Source organism: Barbus barbus (assembly GCF_936440315.1).
Source record: "Barbus barbus genome assembly, chromosome: 17".
Classification (NCBI taxonomy): domain Eukaryota; kingdom Metazoa; phylum Chordata; class Actinopteri; order Cypriniformes; family Cyprinidae; genus Barbus; species Barbus barbus.
In genome coordinates this window covers 21,979,337-21,998,014 of record NC_136745.1, presented here as the reverse complement: position 1 = coordinate 21,998,014, position 18,678 = coordinate 21,979,337, and the positions used below count along the sequence as shown (strand labels likewise).

Sequence of the window (18,678 nt, the reverse complement as noted above, 5' to 3'; positions counted from 1 at the left end):
TCGAAATACCTTGTTTTTTTGAACATGACAATGCTATACCATGGTTATCTTTGAATAGTCTTAGAATAACCTGATCCACCTCAAAACAATTCCTTAATGGGGACTTATTATACAAAAATCATTTTTAGAAGGCGATTTAACAGTTGTGTGGCCACAGTGTGTGAAAACAACCAGACTCTAATGGTAAAAATCCACCCACTCATTTTTTTATAATCCCAATAAATCATAAAAAGTCTCCCATACATGTCATCGTAGGGAGAAATCCCTTCCCATTTGTGACGCACTCTGCCCTACTAGCATAGATACAGCCCCGAGTGAGAAGCAGCAGTCCATCATTACTGTTTTCTTGCTGTAGCTACTTGTCAACACCAAAGAGGCATTAGAAGTGTTGTGTTTTGGGATGCACAAATGAACACAGGAGTCTCCATAGACTCCCTCGACTGAGGTGCTGAGGAAACTGTGGTAAGTTTCATTTTCGAAAGAAATGTCCGGGAAAAAAAATAAAATAAAAAAATCTGTAAAGTCCTATATGATTGTGCCAATCATTTTACATTGGACTGCCTCACAAACGAGGGTCATTTCAATGCTGGATTTTCACAAAAAGAGGGATTCTGAAAGAGGGATAAGTACCAACGCTTCATGTGCGAATGTCAGCTCCTGACAAAGCGAGTCATATTTTGTTTTCCAAAGCCTTTCTGAAAGAGCTCCTTGGCACTCTGTAAGGCTAATATTGCGAAAGCTATCATTGTCTCTGCCTGATTCACTGATGCTGCCTTCACGTGCTATCAGAATGATTGTAAATAGGAATGTGGTAGTTAAATATTGAAATACGAAAATACGAAAGCAATGTGAAGTCGACCGCTTGAAAGTTTGACATTTTCAGTTCGTGAGATTGTTTTTTGTTGCCAGTAAACCAGAGCATGAGCTCTTGAAGCTCCACCCTCTTCTGAAAAGGAGGTCGAGAGCACCAGCTGATTTGCATTTAAAGGGACAAACACAAAAACAGCGTGTTTTCGCTCATACCCTAAAAGTGGCAACTTTAACAAGCTATAAAAAAATTATCTGTGGGGTATTTTGAGCTAAAATAAACTTGAGCTAAAATAAAAACAATTTTACACAAATAATTTATGTTATGCATTATTAATATAATTTATAACAATAAAAGCTATAATTAATTTCAATTATCATCTTGAACAGTCTATTTTACAGTTCTCACATGTGATTTTTGTTAAATGTTGTTCTGTTTTGAAATGTTGCTTTGTGAACGTGAACCAGACCAAGAAGTTCAACATTGTGCAATTTAGTCCCCATTTCGGAAATAACAAAAACATACAATTCTGAAAATAGCTTTAGTACCCAGTAGTTGTACTACTCCATAAACGATTGAGCTAATTAAGGGCCATGTGTCAGCTTCTGAGTTCTCACCACACAAACCAACTCATGCTTAGTCGGGAATCCATTCTCATCAGGGTGGGTGGCCACATTAACATCTCAAAACTCCTGTAATCTCATACTGACCTGCGGGTGTATAAATGTTCTAAACTTTCATATAATAGCTGTAATCGCTGGCAAGAGACGACACACCAGCTGCTACAATAGAGGAATTCCACGTCTGCCGGTACTAAGAGCAAATGCTCACCTTTCCACTTTATCTCACCCTCTCTGAAACACACGAACAGGCACATCTGTATCTGACTGAGACTGAGCTCTCACAAGCTTTACTGCAGTAATGCAACTCTCCACACAGTTCATCTCAAAACACATTTTAAATTCACTTAAGAACTTTGATATTGGAAGAGCTACTGTATAGGGCCCTATAATCTGTTTCTTGTTGTACTCCATCTAACTGTCTTTGAAAACAAGAATGTTTCGTGTGAACAGCCTCCAGAAAATGTGCCTGATTCTGCCTGGTGGACCATAATTACACAGGGCTTCCTTAAAAGAACAGTTCACAGGAAAAACAAAAATTCTCATGTAATTCGAAAAATGCATGACTTTCTCTTGTGGAACAAAGATATTTTGAAAACTGTCTGATTTTTGTCCATACAATGCAAGTAAACGTTAACCAAAACTCTTATTCTTCAGAATACCTTCTTTTTTGTTCCTCAGAAGAAAGTCATACAGGTTTGGAACGACATGAGGGTGAGTAAACGTAAGAACGGTCATCCCTTTAAATTTGCACATCCCTTTTTTCTTTATTGGCTGAATTACTGAGGCATATCCACTTCTAAAAAGTCCATACGAATAGAAATTATGGCTAGGCTAGCTAGGACATTCTGATAGTATATAACTGGTATAAAATAAAGCATAAGTGGAACAAACAAAAGCTCCAAGCTCCAAATGTTTGACAGGATTTAAAAAAAAAATCAGCAACAACAAAAACAGATGGCATAAGGGAATGACAGGCATTTGGGAAACAGAAATGAGCATAACAACAGTACTACAGTGGGAGTCTGAGCAATAATGTAAAGTGACAAAACAAGTATTTATCAGGTAAACAGCCAAGATAAGGTTCTGCGCTTTTAATGCCTCACTTACGGTTTAGTAACATCATACATTAAGACATGCAATGCCCAGCTGTTAGTGTATAAGCTACTGACTTGTCTAACATATCAGATATGGAGCCAAAGAAAATATATGCATTTCTAGGCAGATAAACAAATCAACTTTTAAATCCCCAGTGGTGCAAATGCACCATAGCTCTTAAATACCTAAATTCTTTACTAAATACAGCCACCAAAATAAGCATCCCATTTCATGAGGGAGGATCAGTCACTGCTAATAGCATTTCACAATCCAACACTACTAATGGCTAAACGCTAAAACACACAAGTAGACACATATAGCGTTCACATTCACTGACTCCTGCCTGCTCAAGCATGCACGCATACCATGGGAAGATGGTCCAGACGTTTACAATGAACCAGCTGAACTTGTCTTGATGGATGGAGGCTACAAAGCACATCTGAGGGGTGATTTTCATGAAACTGCAGCTGATTTTTCCTCCTTATTTTCATACAAACTGCAACATTACATTTGAAATACGTCTGCTACAGCTATACGGCAAACTTATGTAAATTGTAATGTATAGCACATAAAACATTCTTTAATGTGCACAATGGACCCCAGGAAAATGATTTAAGACTGATTATATAGCTAAGGACAGAATAATAAAAGCTTGGATTTGCTTTTTACTGTAATGTATTCCTGAATCTGCTGCTTCAGAATAACAGATAAAAGGGTTTAAGTAAATAAATAAGTTAAATACTTTGTGTCTGATTGCATTTTAACAGCCTACACACACCATTAAGCATAAGAGTGCCTTGATATGTCAGACGCTTGCTGTTAGTGGTGACAGATAACAAAACAAATGCTCAGTCATGTGTGACTGATAGATTCCCAAAACACCCAATTAAACTGTAAAAACATCAGGATAGCAAAAAACAAGACACAACGAAAAATGCTAATTCATCAATTTGGTTCCAACTCAGTTTAGAAAAAAAATAAATAAATTAGGTTGCGGAAACATTTTTTTTTTACATTTTATTCACTCTTCTGTGTATTAAGATAAAGCCATGATTTTATGGATGATTTATATAATGATAGAGCAATTGTATAAATCAGTGATGTTATTTATAAAGCTGCTTTGAGTCATTTTTTTTTCAAACAAATTTTTCAAACAAAATTTAAACAAATGTTTACTAAATAGTTCATTTTTTTTTTTAAATGTTTTGTTGTGATTCTATTATTTTAAAATATAAAACTAGAAAGTTAATGAATTAAATTAATATTTAACTTGTCACCAACTCATTAACTGCCTGCAGTTCCTCCACACAAACTCTTCTGGAAAACCCTATACAGAGAAGTGCAGGGCACATGTTGCTTTAAATGTTTTGGCATGTAATGGTTACTATTACATCAAGAATGACTGGCCTGATGCATTACTCTTGCAGACCGGGGGAGCATTTTGGATTGACATCATTTACTCATTCACAACTCTTAAGTGTCACACTAGTCAATAATTGCTAATCAAACTCAGACTTTCCCAAAAGTTACTTTTAGCTTCTTCATATAAAAGTCTTTTTGCTAAGAAATGGGCTTTTATTCAAATCTTTGTTCTATGCATACGAGCCCAGGTGTGTTTTAATTGCCTGCATTACAAAGCAGCAATCCAGATCTTCCAATGATTGCTTTAAATCTCCATGTAATCCCATCTTGATGGTGTTCATCCATCTCAATCGAGTGAAAGGGGCCATGAATTGAAGGCAGATGATGTGCACTTTTTGATTAACTGTGCACAAGTTTTAGACTATTTTTTTTTTTTTTTTTTTTTTAAGACACATTCTTCATAATGCTCTTATTTCTTAAAAGCATCCTGCATGTCCTGATTGAAACATGCAAAACACACCAAATCATCTATGATGAAAAAAAAAAAAAAAAAAGACCTTTTCAGCACAAAACTGCACCTGGTTTCTGCAAGTATGGGCACATAAACCAGGTGGTTTAGTTATGAGGTGAGCACCGATGCATTGCAGGAGAATGGATTCACACAACATTGCCAAATTATCTAAAAGAAGTCACTTTAACAGTTAAATTCCATACCTACCATATGTGTGGGAACAGAGATGTCCCTGGAATTAGTGACTGATGCGATGTGAAACATGCACACGCACTCAGCGTGGCACAGAGATGAATGAGAGCTGTGCCTGGCATCTCATTAGAAGGTGGGGCTTCCGGCTTGAATTAGCGCGGTCATTCCGAGGAGCTAATGAGAGGCTTTTGAACAGATGTACGACGTGAGGGGGGTGAGACAATTTCACCTTCAGTGCTTTAAGCTTGATTTATTCCACCTTTTTTCACCCCAGTCGCTCTGACACACCATTTTGATCAACCACCTCCCCATTAGCCATGACATATATACGGACACCAAGATAAAGAGGTAGAGGGAAAAAACCCCCCCAAAAAAACATAGTCTGTTATAAATACACACCGACTAACCCTTGGGGTTTGATTCAGTGGATAAGCTTTTTTTGTCAGTATCGGCATGCATTTCACTTATCAGTGCCGTGGTCCTACTATGTCACAAGGCAATGAGAATTTAACAGCCCATTAGGGGTTGGACACTAAATTAATGGGCTTCTAAATGCGTAATCAGCATCCCTCTTCCGGTGGGACTGATTATGTAGCACTATCAGATGAGAAAAGACAGCAAGCAGAGAAAGTTCAGTGAGAGTCATTCAAAACCACTAAAAAGCCAGCACAGACTCCAGCATGCGTGAAGGAATTAGACTTACGGCACTACAAAGCCGATCCGATAAAAGATTCAGTGGCAGTCCAAGAGAATCTCCCTGAATCTGGCCTTGGATTCATACAGCTATAAATCACAACTGGAGTCCATCTTAGCTGACAGCCAGGCTGCTGCTGCTGCTCCATCTGTAGGCTGGGAAATAGATCTCAAGTCTCCAGGGAGTACCAACGTGCCACGCCTGACACCAATCTGTGTAAGAGTGTGTGCGGACTGCGGAGAACCTATTTGTGCTCCGGCAAAAAGCCAGACATTCTCCAAATACTATGTGAGATTGAGTTACACACACTAGGCTATGCAACTGGCACACTGTCGTATATCAAATCGCAGCATGTGCAAGGAAACATAATGCAATCTGTCCAGCATGGGGACACTGGTGCTCAGCCAGCGAGTACCGCGACAGGTGTGCTGCTACTTTTTTTCCCCTTGATTTCAAATAACATTGTCCATATTTCACCAGTCAGCATCGTACCGCTGACAGAATAACGATGAAGCTGTTGGAAGCCACATTCTAACACATCTGATTACGGTTTCAGAGAAATCTGAGTTCTGCATGAGCAATTACAAACCAAATACACTGTATTAAGCATAGACGATGAAAAAAAAAAAAAAAAAAAAGAAAAACAAGGGGAAAGGGCCCATTAGGGGGTGTCAGCAAGCTTAGAAGAAACTTAAAATGATTTAAAACAAGACAAGCACTAAAACAAGACTGAAAACCAAAAAATAAATAAATAAAAAAATACAAATAAAATCACTTAATTCACTTCAAGTAAAAATATAAAAAATATCTTAATTTGTGTTCCGAAGATGAACGAAGGTCTTACAGGTTTGGACCAACATGAGGGCGATGTAATTATTGACAGAATTTAAATTTTTTGGTGAACTATCCCTTTAATCCTAATTCAGTTAATCATGTGGAAACACCTGGAAATGTTTGCATATTGGTATAGACAACAGGGGCCTTAAATTTAAAGTTGAGAACCATTTCTTTAGCTCAAACTGGACAGTACAATGTAACACCTAAGTCTTGGATTTGTTTATAGGAAATGCACAAACATTAAAAATGCAATAGACTGGCAATGCAAGTGTCTATCAAAGGCAAAAATGTACATGTAAACAAGTAATTTGTACAAGATGGCGAAATTGCATATCACATGTGATATTATATGACTTGGACTGTACAAAAACATGCAACTTTTTTTTATAATTACAATCATTAGGTTTAGGGGTCTGGTTAGGGTAAGGCTTTATGTTGAGGTTTACGAACTGAGGTTTACGAATAACAGAGGAAACAGAACATAATAGAAAGAAGATGGGTGGGGTGGGTGGTATCAAACTACTGTAGACTTTAGCTTAGGTCACCTGCACAACTGTGCAAAATATTGGACCAACATATTGGACTACCCACCAGGTCACATCTCTAATAGCACTGCATAATCCAAATGCTTCTGTCAGTCATGCCATTTCTCTAAGACAGGTCAAATGTTAACACAGAAATGAAAATTTATAGTCTGGATTCAATGAATCCTCAGTGGCCACGAGACATTTTTCACACCATTCAAAGTGGAGGACTGAGCATTCTCAACCTCTCTGGTGCAAAAACAGTAGCCGGGGGTCAGCAGAGACTTTCTGAGAAAGGCTGACTGAGGTCCTGTCACCACAGTGGTGTGGTGTTGACAGCAAAATATTTCCTCAATTCAAAGCCACGACACAAACACGCCAGTCATAATGGCATATCATTTGGCTAATAGAGTGTGTCTTGGTGTGTGGGCTGGTGATCATCCAGTGATCTCCTTCCCCAGTCATTAACATGCTGTAGTGAGTCAATTTCAGGCTCATGTCTCAAATAGGCAAGTTAGCCAAGCTAACATGACTGAATATTGGTAAAGCTCTACAAAAGACTTTGGACTTGCCACTTCAGTAATAATTACCACGCTAAAGCCAAGAAAACACCCAGGATAATGAATCTTTCAGATTCAAGTTTTGTATAAAACAATGCCAGGATATTAATGCAACCTAAAGGCAGGTGGGAGATTTTTTTCCTTTTCCCCCCATTAATAATGTCCAAAACAGGCTCACCGCATAATTCAGTCATATCATTCAAAATGTTTCAGAGAAAGGGTATTTTAAAACCGATTTTGCATTAATTCTGGCCACACAAACACAAACACACACACACACACACACACAAAAAGATTGAAAATTTGTGAGCTAATCAATAGAGAACTTAAAGCATTACAGTAATATGGCCCAATAGGCACTCATGGCATTCTCACAATAGATTTTTTATTATTAATTATTTTTTGTAGCCTACATTTATATCTACAAATATATATATATATTAGTAATTGTATTTGGTTTTATTATAATTTTTTTTATTGATTTATACATTTTTTTTGTATATTTTATATATGTTTACTATTTTATAATACATTTTATCCACTTAAACACACAAATCTACACAGCTATATAGAGACCAAGCAAGATAAGTGAGGATTAAAAAGGAGGGGGGCAAGTCCAAAATACCTCTCTGACAGCGAGTGCTGACATCTGCCAAGGTATGTAGACACGCCTTGAAGAGATAGGAACCAAGGTCAAGTCACACATTTACCTGCTGCCAAAAGTCTAAGGCCTTTGGAATTCAGTTTGTTCTGAAAACAGGCAATATCCACAGACAGCTGATGCCTAAGAGCATAGAATTATCTGTTCCGGCAGAGCACTAGCCCTCACAAACAGTTACAGGTTATCCGCTTGTTTCAGCAGATAGGATTAAATGACCGGGGGGGGGGGGGGGGGGGCAAGTTTTGGTAGGAGTGACTAAACCCAGTCTAACTTAACCAGCATTGCCCACAAATCACTTTCACTATACTGTACAATATTAGAAGATAAAGTAATTATTTCCACTAGTTCATGCGACAGTCTCTGCATTAAGTCTCTAGCAGATGTTTAGGGTTGCCTGAGTGCATGACTCTTTATTAAAAAGTGCAGATACATTTGTCTTCAAACTGTCTGTGGGTGACAGGTAGGATGAATAAAGAAAGGGAGCCCAAGAGTCAAAGTGAGGGATGAGCAAGAGCTTGAGGAAGTGCTGTTGTCAGGGAGTGATTGACAGACATTAATGGCACAAGTTAAGCTAGACCTGAGGCTGCAATGTTCAGCTCTCCTCCAGTCTAGACAAGTGCAGATAACCAATACTCTTGGTCAGTGTCCGTGATGGAACTTGGCTCTCGTTCGGGGTTCAGACACACTCTGTTTAAATCTAGATTAAAAACACATCTCTTTAGCCAAGCATTCACATAATGCATTTTATAATCTTGCACTGCAGTTATATCTGATCAAATGTACATTATTATTATTCTTTAGCTTGGGTTGAACAAATCATTTTTGCTTAGATGGAACAGCAGCTACACTAATTATGTCTCTATTTGTTTTTCTGTTTCTGCGTAACTAGGAATTACAGAAGCTTCAGTCTGGATCCAACCCTTAAATGATCTGAGATGACCGAACACCTGAGAAAAGATAATGCCAACCCCTCAGAGGACCCGAGGATGACGATGCATACAGAACAACATACAGAATTACCAAATTTTGCCATAAGTTAAATATATTAAGGTTCTGCAATATATATATATATATATATATATATATATATATATATATATATATAAATATATTGTGGAAACTTAATTTCCTGTAGAGCTGCTTTGCAACGATTTGTATCGTAAAGGGCGCTATACAAATAAACTTGAACTTGAAACTTGAACTTGAATTATTAGAAAAATAATGCACACCCGAGGTGGTGTGCATTATTTTTCTAATAATTCAACGGACTGAAGTAAATTATTCCGCTTATACTACGGTTGCCACACCTCAAGACATTGATCAGATGATATATTTCAATCCATTCTTTCGGTTTTTCTACTTAAATCGCTATTGTGAGTAGGATTATTTCTTCCGCATTTCTTCCAACACCTCCCTTGCTAATTCCAAAACGTCATTTTAAACCGTAACGGAGGCTTGAGCTGTTGATAGCAGACTAATGCAGTTAATACAGTAAATAACTAAGTTATGAGATGAGAGAGATTACCTCTGTGAGTCTGTGAGTCTCTCAAAAGTATTCGGCAGCAATGTCTCTAAAGTTAGTTATAGTGAAACTTGAAGTTAACTTTCTTCACGAACAGTGCCGTTGTTACCTCACTTCTGAGAAGTCATGTACTTTTTAAGTTGTTAAACTATGTTACTGATAAAATCATCAGAGTAGCCCACAAATCAGTTAACGTATGTGCAAACTGTCTGTGAGGGAGAGAGAGCGGGAGAGTGCTTTCTTTACAGAAAACGTAATTTTGTTGCAAAAACATGAATATTATCTGTCGTTTGTATCCTTATGTTTACTATATTTATTGACCAGTGTCATTGTGGGTTTTGGTTCTTTTGCTGTTTGAGGCTGTAAGGACCTTTTAAAATAACGCAAATCATTTGGTGAAGTGATATGGACATGTAATGCGGTGCCTGGAACTACGTTCGCCGTGCGTTTCCCTGAAAATAATTGCACACCTTAGAATGTTCATCAGCCAATCAGATTCAAGCATTCAACGGCCCCGTAGTATATACTATAATACGGTTGGGTTGCTATAATATTCTTTTCTTTTTCTTATGGCGTAAACTTTGAAAAAAAAAAAAAATAACAACTAGATTCAGATGAAAAAGTTTGCGGTTATGCACATTTGACTAGCCAAAACTCTACAGTATCATATTTGTTGTCAGTGCAATTTGAGATTTACTGCTTTTGAAAGTAAAATCTGGGCTCAGCATTACAACTAGACAGCATTACAAGGATGCACTAAGAACTCCTAGACGTTATTTCTTATCAATGCATTAATCAAAGCAGACAGAAGGAAGCAGCTATGTAGCACATTTACAGTCTTTTAAATCTGATTCCTAATTTTTGGTCTCACAGTAGAAGCATTGGACTAAATGTCTTCTAATTGTGTGATTTGATAAACATTTACTACTATCTGTTAGAGCAGGGTAATTTAACATCTGCCAAGCTAGGCCTGTTTCTAAGGGCAACGCAGGCTTAGCAGACCCATTTCTCCTCAGTGTAGATGATGGACACCACCACTGATGTCCTCCTAAAATGATCTTCAGTGTCCATTTCAGTGCACAAGCCATGGATTTCTTGACCTCCTATTTAACTGAAACAAGAGGACATATCATTCACAGGATTATGGGTATTAGGTAGATGATGGCACAGGTGGTGCCAGCACAGAAGATAGAAAGGCCATGAAATTACAGGAGGAGGGGAAAAAAAAAAATATAGCAAAACAAATCAAAGGCTATGACCCAATTCTACAGAGGAACTCCATGGCCTTGCTGCTGATCCCTTTAAATTGGAGCTCTGTTTGGGTTAGGAATGTACACTCACTGTCCGTCACGACAAACATCAGACAGGCATTGACTTGCTTACTTGCCAAATCAGTCGCACTGCCTTTCAAGTGTGCTGACAGCAAAAACATGGACACCCCAACCATGCAATCTTCTATTCCAGAAGGATTACAGAAGAGACTTCCCTTTAAACAAACTGCGTAGTATTGCATAAAAATATCTTCAAGTTCCCAAAGATTTTTCCTTCTTAAGTCCTAAAGTTTTCAGTAAAAAAAAAAAAGCACAGCCCCCACTGAACTTTTGAAAGTCAGGCATTGGCAGGGTAACGCTTGTTGATTGACAACAAATTTCAATGCCTACAGTATTACAGCCAGAAGAGCTTGGTGAAAATGGACTGGGGTAAACTTTTACTTTAACAGGGAGTCATTTGTCTCAGGTGTGTGTGCATGCGCACTTGTGTTTGAGTTACCAGAAAGCTTGTTTTCTATTTCACTGGACTACTGGATATTGAAAATCCTTTTGGTTTAGGTTTGCCATTGGCTACCCACAGCGTATGCACAATTCACAATCGTAATATAAACTTGAAATGCTATGGAAACTACTTAACACAACAGGCTGGTAATGTAGAGCTTTGCCAAGCAAGAACACTGCCAGCTGCCACACAGTCTCTGAGTTCTGGGAACCACCTTCTTCTGAAGTCTTTACAACAAAGGTAATACCTACAATATGTAATTCTCCTTTGAGAAACGGATTGAGCAAGTGGCTTCAAATTCATGAATTTGTCCACAAGTCCAACAGTATCTATTTAACTGTTTGCCCATACAGTGCAAGTCAAAACAACATTAGACCTTTCATTTTGTTTAAAAAAAAAAAAGAGAAGAGAGACATTTTTCTCAAAATATGTCTATTACCAACACACAACATAAAGTCTTACAGCTTTGGAATAACATGAGGGCAGGGTTATTATAGTTAACTAAAACCACACTTTATACATTTAAGAATTGAGTAATACTAATTAATGCACTTACTATATAATTAGGGTTAGAATGAAGGTTTGTTTTAAGGTCTGTTGCACGTAATTATGCATAATTTATTGTTATTACTATAGTAATTACATATAATGTGTAACAAGGACATTGTAAAAAGTGTTACCAAAATTTTGAAACAATTTTCATTTAGAAATTGCTAGTAAATTTCACAATTAAATGAATACACAAAAATATTATTTAGGCCTACTTGAAGTAAAAAAAAATATTTATTTACTGAAATAAAATTAAATATAAAAATTAATTGTTTTTATGTTAGTTTAATTAAAAAATGTATTGACATTTCAAAAAAATACAATAAACATTCAAAATAAAAAAGATAAAAAAAATATAATAGTATCTCAATGACACTAAAATAACACTGCATGAGGGTGAGTGAGTTTTATTTTTGGGTAATCTATCCCTTTATGTAGCATGATGTGCATGAAATGCCATGATAAATGTATATGTTAATAACTAGATTTAAACTCCTAACTGCACAGTGAAGCGTTGCTTGTGAGCATTCAAGCAAAACTATGATTTAATAATTACACACCCACCACTTAACTGTCGGATACGTGAGGCACGCTGCATTTCCCAGTTAGCTGGTGCACCACATTAACCCCATTCCTAACTGAGTAATCCAGTAATGCAGAGCCTCGCGAGGCATTCGGTTGTTATTGAGGCTGACTCTCACACGTCTCTGCCGAGATGTCAGAAGGGTTACAAGAGATTAATGGCGGATAATCTGGCACCATTAGAAAACTGCAGCTGCTTTCTGAACCCATTCCACTGCTATAGAACTGGCTAAAGATGGGAACGGCTAACTGACCATGGTGCAAGTATTTGTAGTTTTGTCATTAGGGTAGGACACTGGACACTGTTGCAAAAAGGGTTAATGAACAACTACTCACCAGTTCAGCATCTGGGTTCTGACTGACTCTCTTCTTGAATGTCATCTAGTTAATGCTGATAACATGCACGTCATTGAACATAATCCTACAATCTATATATGTTTCTAAAGCAAATTTGTCATTTCTATTTAATGATCCACTCATCTAAAATTATAATGTATTATCTTTGAATATTGTTTATGGAAAACATTGATAGAATACAAATTTTCAGTTTGATTAATCAACTGACAATTACTGTTGTAACACGCTAAACATGCCTCCACTGTAAACAGACTAACCTTCAGCATGGTCACTAGACTTCATGAATCAGCATTTAAAGGTCAGGTCAGTGCAGACAACAGCATAGACATCTGAGTCACTAGGAAGGATGGAACTGGAAACAGCTTTCACCTACCTTCATAAATTATAATATCCTCCTACTCACATCAAGAATTTGTACAACTGAACCAAAATAACATTTTATAAAATAACAATAAGTTGTTTAAAAAAGCATTTATGAGACGAATGAATAGCTCCGTAAACTGTGAGCTGGCAAACTCTCTATTGGGGTTAACCTGAAAAAGTTGGTCGAGTAGCTTTTTAACCTGACCTTAACCTCACATTGCAGCTGCGAAATAAAACCATCCTCAGATCAGCGGTGAAGAACTGCCTCAATCAACACCAACCAGAGATGGCTGCGACAGAGCATCTACTGTTATGCAATTAAAGAAAGCCAGAGAACAAGACTCTCCGTTCAGAGACCCTTGGCAGAGCACACTACCAATTCACCTCATTCTTAAGTCATTGGGGAATAAAGGTGGCGTTACAGCCAAAGACCCATATCAAATGGCAATCACAAGGGTCTTCCTTGGCTCACAACTCTGACCTGAGAGGCCTAGATATGTGCTGCATTAGATGTGCCAATTCAATTAAGCCTGCCTTTATCAGACAAAAATGTTAGGATTTTACTGTACCAAGAAGTTACTTTTCAAATATGACATGGAACTAGAAGGATTTCATACGTTTATAGGCTTCCTAACCAAAAAACATAAACAAACATTGCTTTCCAGTAGACATGTTCTGCATGTTCCACAGTTTAGAGAAAGAATGATTATACAATGAAAGCTCTGATAGTGGGCCCAGAGAAGCAAGATGTTTCCACTCTGCTTCACCCCTGACACAGTAAGGGGCGCTCCCTCGCCTAAGTCAACACAAGTAGTAGTTTACATTTTGTTAATGGTGCGCAATGGGCGACAGTTTGCCTGTCCCCACCAACGCCTGCTTTACAACACTGAGCTTATAGTTTCAGAGCAAAGTTAAATGGAAACTTTTGCTTTATTTTATTTATCATTATGATTTTTTTTTTTAAGTTCACCTGTGAGCTTTGGTGGGATTCAGAGGAAAGCAAATTACATGGCCCCGGGGCAGCCCACGCTTCATGAATGGAGTCTTTCTGCGATCAGAGAGAAATCTCTCCCCAGGGGACCCAGTTACCCAGAGATTTTTTTCCTCTTAAATACACATACAGATGTGCGTTTCATGCACATGAAAGCCAAAGGTAACTTCAACTTCCTATTAAGCATAATGCTGTGTGAACCTCTTAAATTGTAGCCATTTATGGCAAGCTGTTTAAACATTTACTACTTTTAATTATGTTTCTTTTATCTATTCTATTAATTATTATTCTTTAATAGTCACTGGAATATTTGGTATATCGCCAATTATTTATTAGATACTAGTGCTGTTAATTATTCCAACAGAGACTTGTATTCAATAAAGTAGTGACTTGAATGGTAATAGGCTAAACACTTGTCAGATTTTAGTATTTGTTCCTTTGCTAATAGTATCTATGCAAACAAATAGAATTTTCTATGGGGACACGTGGGTTAGATACCATCTATCACTAGCATGTATTCTAATTTCTGCTGGATTAGTTCTACTAGTACTTAATCTTTAGTACATGCAACAATCCCAATAGTTGCTAGTATGCATTTCAGCTTTAATACTGCTTACATCATGGGAACTTACATAAATACGAGAGATAAATATGAATGATTTTAATAAAATAGACTAGATTGTTTTAAAGAATAAATGTAAAAAAAGGCTTGCCATTGCACAGGTAAACTCAATGCATTTAGCTGTAAAGCACCATCAGAAGTCCCACACAAGCTAAGAGAAGAAAAAGAAAATCATACGACTCTTTGAACTTACCATTCTGCTCTTTCGTGCTGGCGTGGTGAATCTTACTGATGTGACTCGATTCCGCCACCGACTCATGCTGATGAAGAGACGATATAAGAATCAAGAGAAGCAAAGGAATCATTTGGATAAATGGTGGCTGTCGGTGCTTATAGGCACTTAGTATGTGTTGTTTCAATCACCATGCAGAAATATTGTTCGTGAGACGCGTATCCAACTTTGGACACATCTGTAAGAGGCACGCGTAAAGTAAAGTCCACATAATCCTGATCGGCCAAAGTTTCTACTGCGAAAACTTCTCTGTGGAAAGTTTCCCGAGGAACATATTCGCAAAGTTATGCATTAATTGCTGTTAGCTTAGTGAGCGCACACCTGTTCGCCTAAACACGAATGTTCAAGAGGACAGTTGGAAACGTGTACTGGCTGTAAATTAAGATCTGCTGAGACGCGAAACATGCGTTTGTCTGTTTGCAAAGTGTTCGACTTTCCCTTGCAAACACTGATAGTCCATTCGAGTAACGCAACACATAGCGACCGACTCTGGGTAAAAAAAAAGCACTTGCAGCGTTGCGCGTCCAACTTTCTGAAGGAAACGAGTGTCTTGAGGTGGCTCCGAGTGTTTGGCGAGCGCAGACGGCCGACTGGCGACACAACAGGTGCTGCACATAAAGCAAAAGTTTCCCGTGGAGGAAACTCCCCGGAGAGGCGGGGACCATTCACAAGCTGCTGCTGGTGCTGCCGCTGCAGTCGCTTGGAGTGAGAGACTATATTTCTCACATTTCCACTGCCACACAAGTATATATGTATGTGCGTGTGTGTGTGTGAGAGAGAGAGAATGAGAGCGAGCATATGTTTATGGGTCAATAACGTGACGCTGGTTTTAACTGTTAATAGATGAAGTTATTCAAAATAACATTAAAAATGCAATTCGTTCAAAAATGACTTCTATGATTATTTTTTTATTATTTGTTAATTTAAATTCATTTGTAGAATGTTTATGGTGATTGTAGTTAAAATATTCTGTAGTACAGTACTGTGTTAGCTATAAGACCTTGAAAGAAACACACACACACACACACACACACACAAACAAACAAAATAAAACGATTAGATCGCAGGTTAGATATTGCTTATTAGTAACTCAAACCGCGTTTCAGGGCATCTACTTAACCGTCAGTCTCATTTACATCCACCGTCCCTCCAAAATGCAATGGGATGTAAGAAATATCAGCAGTTAGAGTGTGCATGGATTCACACTTTGGAAATCTACTGCAAATAGTAGAAACTAGGGAATTTTTGGCATACACTTTTCAATATGCTTTGCTTTGGGTCTAATCTCACATACTATTTGGTATGGATAATATGTTCATTGGTATCATCATCTGTAGCCTACTTCCCTATGTTTGAATACCTTGACACCACAGGTGCTGGTGATGGGGAAAAAAGAAAAGAAAAACGAAAAACTCCAGAGATTTGCATGGCAGATCTAAAGAAATTTGCTTTTAATTCTTATATATTCTTCTTAAAATGTACTTTGATAACAATATTTTCTGCCAAGTACCATAGTTAGTTATTGTTACAGCTATACAATTATATATAAAAATAATAATAATTTGGAATCTCCTTTAAAAGTGTAAAAAAAACATCTTTTTTTTCTTGCTTAGTGGTAAGAATAAATGTGAGAATTCACAGAAACTATCATTTTTAGGGACTTGACGTTTTAGCTAATATGGTCAGCTTGCCATCTTTTGTCATTATTGTTAATTGGCTGATTTAACTCTGCCTCTGCAAATGGTCTTGAAGATGTATTAATCATTAGTTCATGACTGCTTCGCTTGTTTATGGAAAAGCTTCCTGAACGGGTGTGACCATTTGGAACAAGGCCTAACACTATTATTATCACAAGTTGTGGCCTGTGTCGGTTCTTATGTCTAAACCTTTTCATCCTTTTGTTTGGCATTTCATCATTGTGAAGTCAGAACAATGCCTAAAGCATCTTAAGGGAACCGCTAAAGACCTCTTAATTTGTCAAATCAAAGCTGCAGACAGTGCACTTACTCCCCTTGTGTAAGTTATTTCCTTCTCCTTGCTCAAAGCATAAACCCATGAAGGTCTTTTCATGTGGTTAATCTCATCTCCCAGTTGTCAACGTGTTCCTTACGTGCCTGTTAGGTGTAGATTTCTATGGCAGACTAAACAATCAGAGAAGGGCACACATTGAAGTGTTTCTCCCAGACAAATGATGCAATGGCAAAGCAATTCACTTTCAGCCCCAGACCACTACAGAAGGGGGGGAAAAATCTGAGACCAGAAGCATGTGGAAGCTGAAGATCTCAATCTAGCTGACATGATCAGATTTCGAAGTTTGTTGTTTTATTGTTGCATTGTGTGCAACATGGACAGAAATATCAGTTGTAGAGGTGAAGTCGTTATATATATAGTATATGCACAGTACATATACATGATAAATGTGGAAGGTATATTATGGTCTTTTTTTGACAAATTATTGTTTTGACTAAGAAAAAGAATAGGTTTTTTTAAAAAAAACATGGTACTGTAAAGGCAAAATATACCTAATGCTTTATTTTAGCTATTTTTTGGTTTGTAGAAGTATTCGCCTCTAGGTATGCAGATAATATTGCTTACGGATCCCTCAGTAGCATAAAGTGGAAAGGTGTAGTATGTGGTGCCGGCAGACAGGAGGTCATATGCAGACTATGGGAAAGTATCATATTCCAACCCAAAACCTACAGCAGATGTCAGCACCTCTGCCAGAAAGAATCTCTCCCTCTCTCTCTGCATATGGGGGAGGGGTTTCAGTAGATTGCTATTTTGCCTTGTTCGAGACACTACAGTGTCTTATGCTTTCATGGTGGTCCTGTGAGTCACTTTGATATTGAATCTAGATAAACAGTGAAATTACAAACAAGGCTATTTGAGGACTGGAGGAAAAGGTCAGAGCGGTCACTGCCTGTCTGGCCAGCAAACACTGAGTTAGCATCCGTCTGTAGCATTAGCGAGAACATAATCTTTGTTTGTTTGCAATGAGGTCATAGAGGAAACTAAACTAAACAAACGTTGTGTCACCTTCTATCCAGTGCAGTATCCATCATGCAGTATATGACACGTTAAATTGTCCAGAACAGGAAATGCATCACCGGTGAGGGACATTACAATGACGTGCTGATGATTTACAGTCAAATCCAATGTTATTTTTGTATGTTATTTATATAATATTATAGTATTTTTTATATTATGGTTTTATTTTTATATTTATATGTTTTTGTTTTAATAGTTAAATTTGGTTTAGAAATAGTTTTGATAGTTTAACTTTTATTAATTTTGTTATTTGCTTTTGCCATTTTCACTAGTTTTTTAATTTTCTATTTAGCTTCAATTTATTTGTATTTTTGAGTTTTAGTTTTAGTAATTTTAGCACTTCAGTTTATTTTATTTTTACATTTAAAATGTGTAATAGTTTTGGTTTTGGCTAACGTTAACATTAACTGGGAAAGTCACAATGATTTTTGTCATGTTTAAAGTATTTTGACTTGTAGTAATGATATTAAGTAGCATACAGTATAAAGACATGGTTGTTGTAAAACCATATGGATTTTAAAAATCCTCTTGTGTTTAACATCTGATTTCTGTTTGTACTGTACTGAACATTTGTAGCGGTTAAAGTTCCATGTAATTTGTCAGGTGAGTACATTCTCTCTAAATTGCTTCTAGTCTGTGATTTGGACCTGTTCCAGTGTGAGAAAAAGACTATTGACCTGCTCACTTTGATTCATTTGGGTCTGTTCCAAGAGACATAAAAAGGGAAAGTAAAAGTTAAAAAAATTTCTTGCAAAGCTGCAATTACGACCTA

General features: G+C 37.3%; 1 protein-coding gene across 1 annotated transcript in view; it reads right to left on the bottom strand.

Moving 5' to 3' along the window:
* The window catches only part of LOC306883333 (platelet-derived growth factor C-like), a 47,551-nt gene extending 31,986 nt beyond the window's left edge, over positions 1-15,565 (bottom strand). Inside the window, exon 1 of the mRNA XM_079438515.1 lies at positions 14,820-15,565. Within this exon, the coding sequence (XP_079294641.1) occupies positions 14,820-14,931 (112 nt within the window). The 5' untranslated portion in view covers positions 14,932-15,565. The remainder of the gene's footprint in view (positions 1-14,819) is intronic.
* Between the last annotated feature and the right edge of the window lie 3,113 nt (positions 15,566-18,678).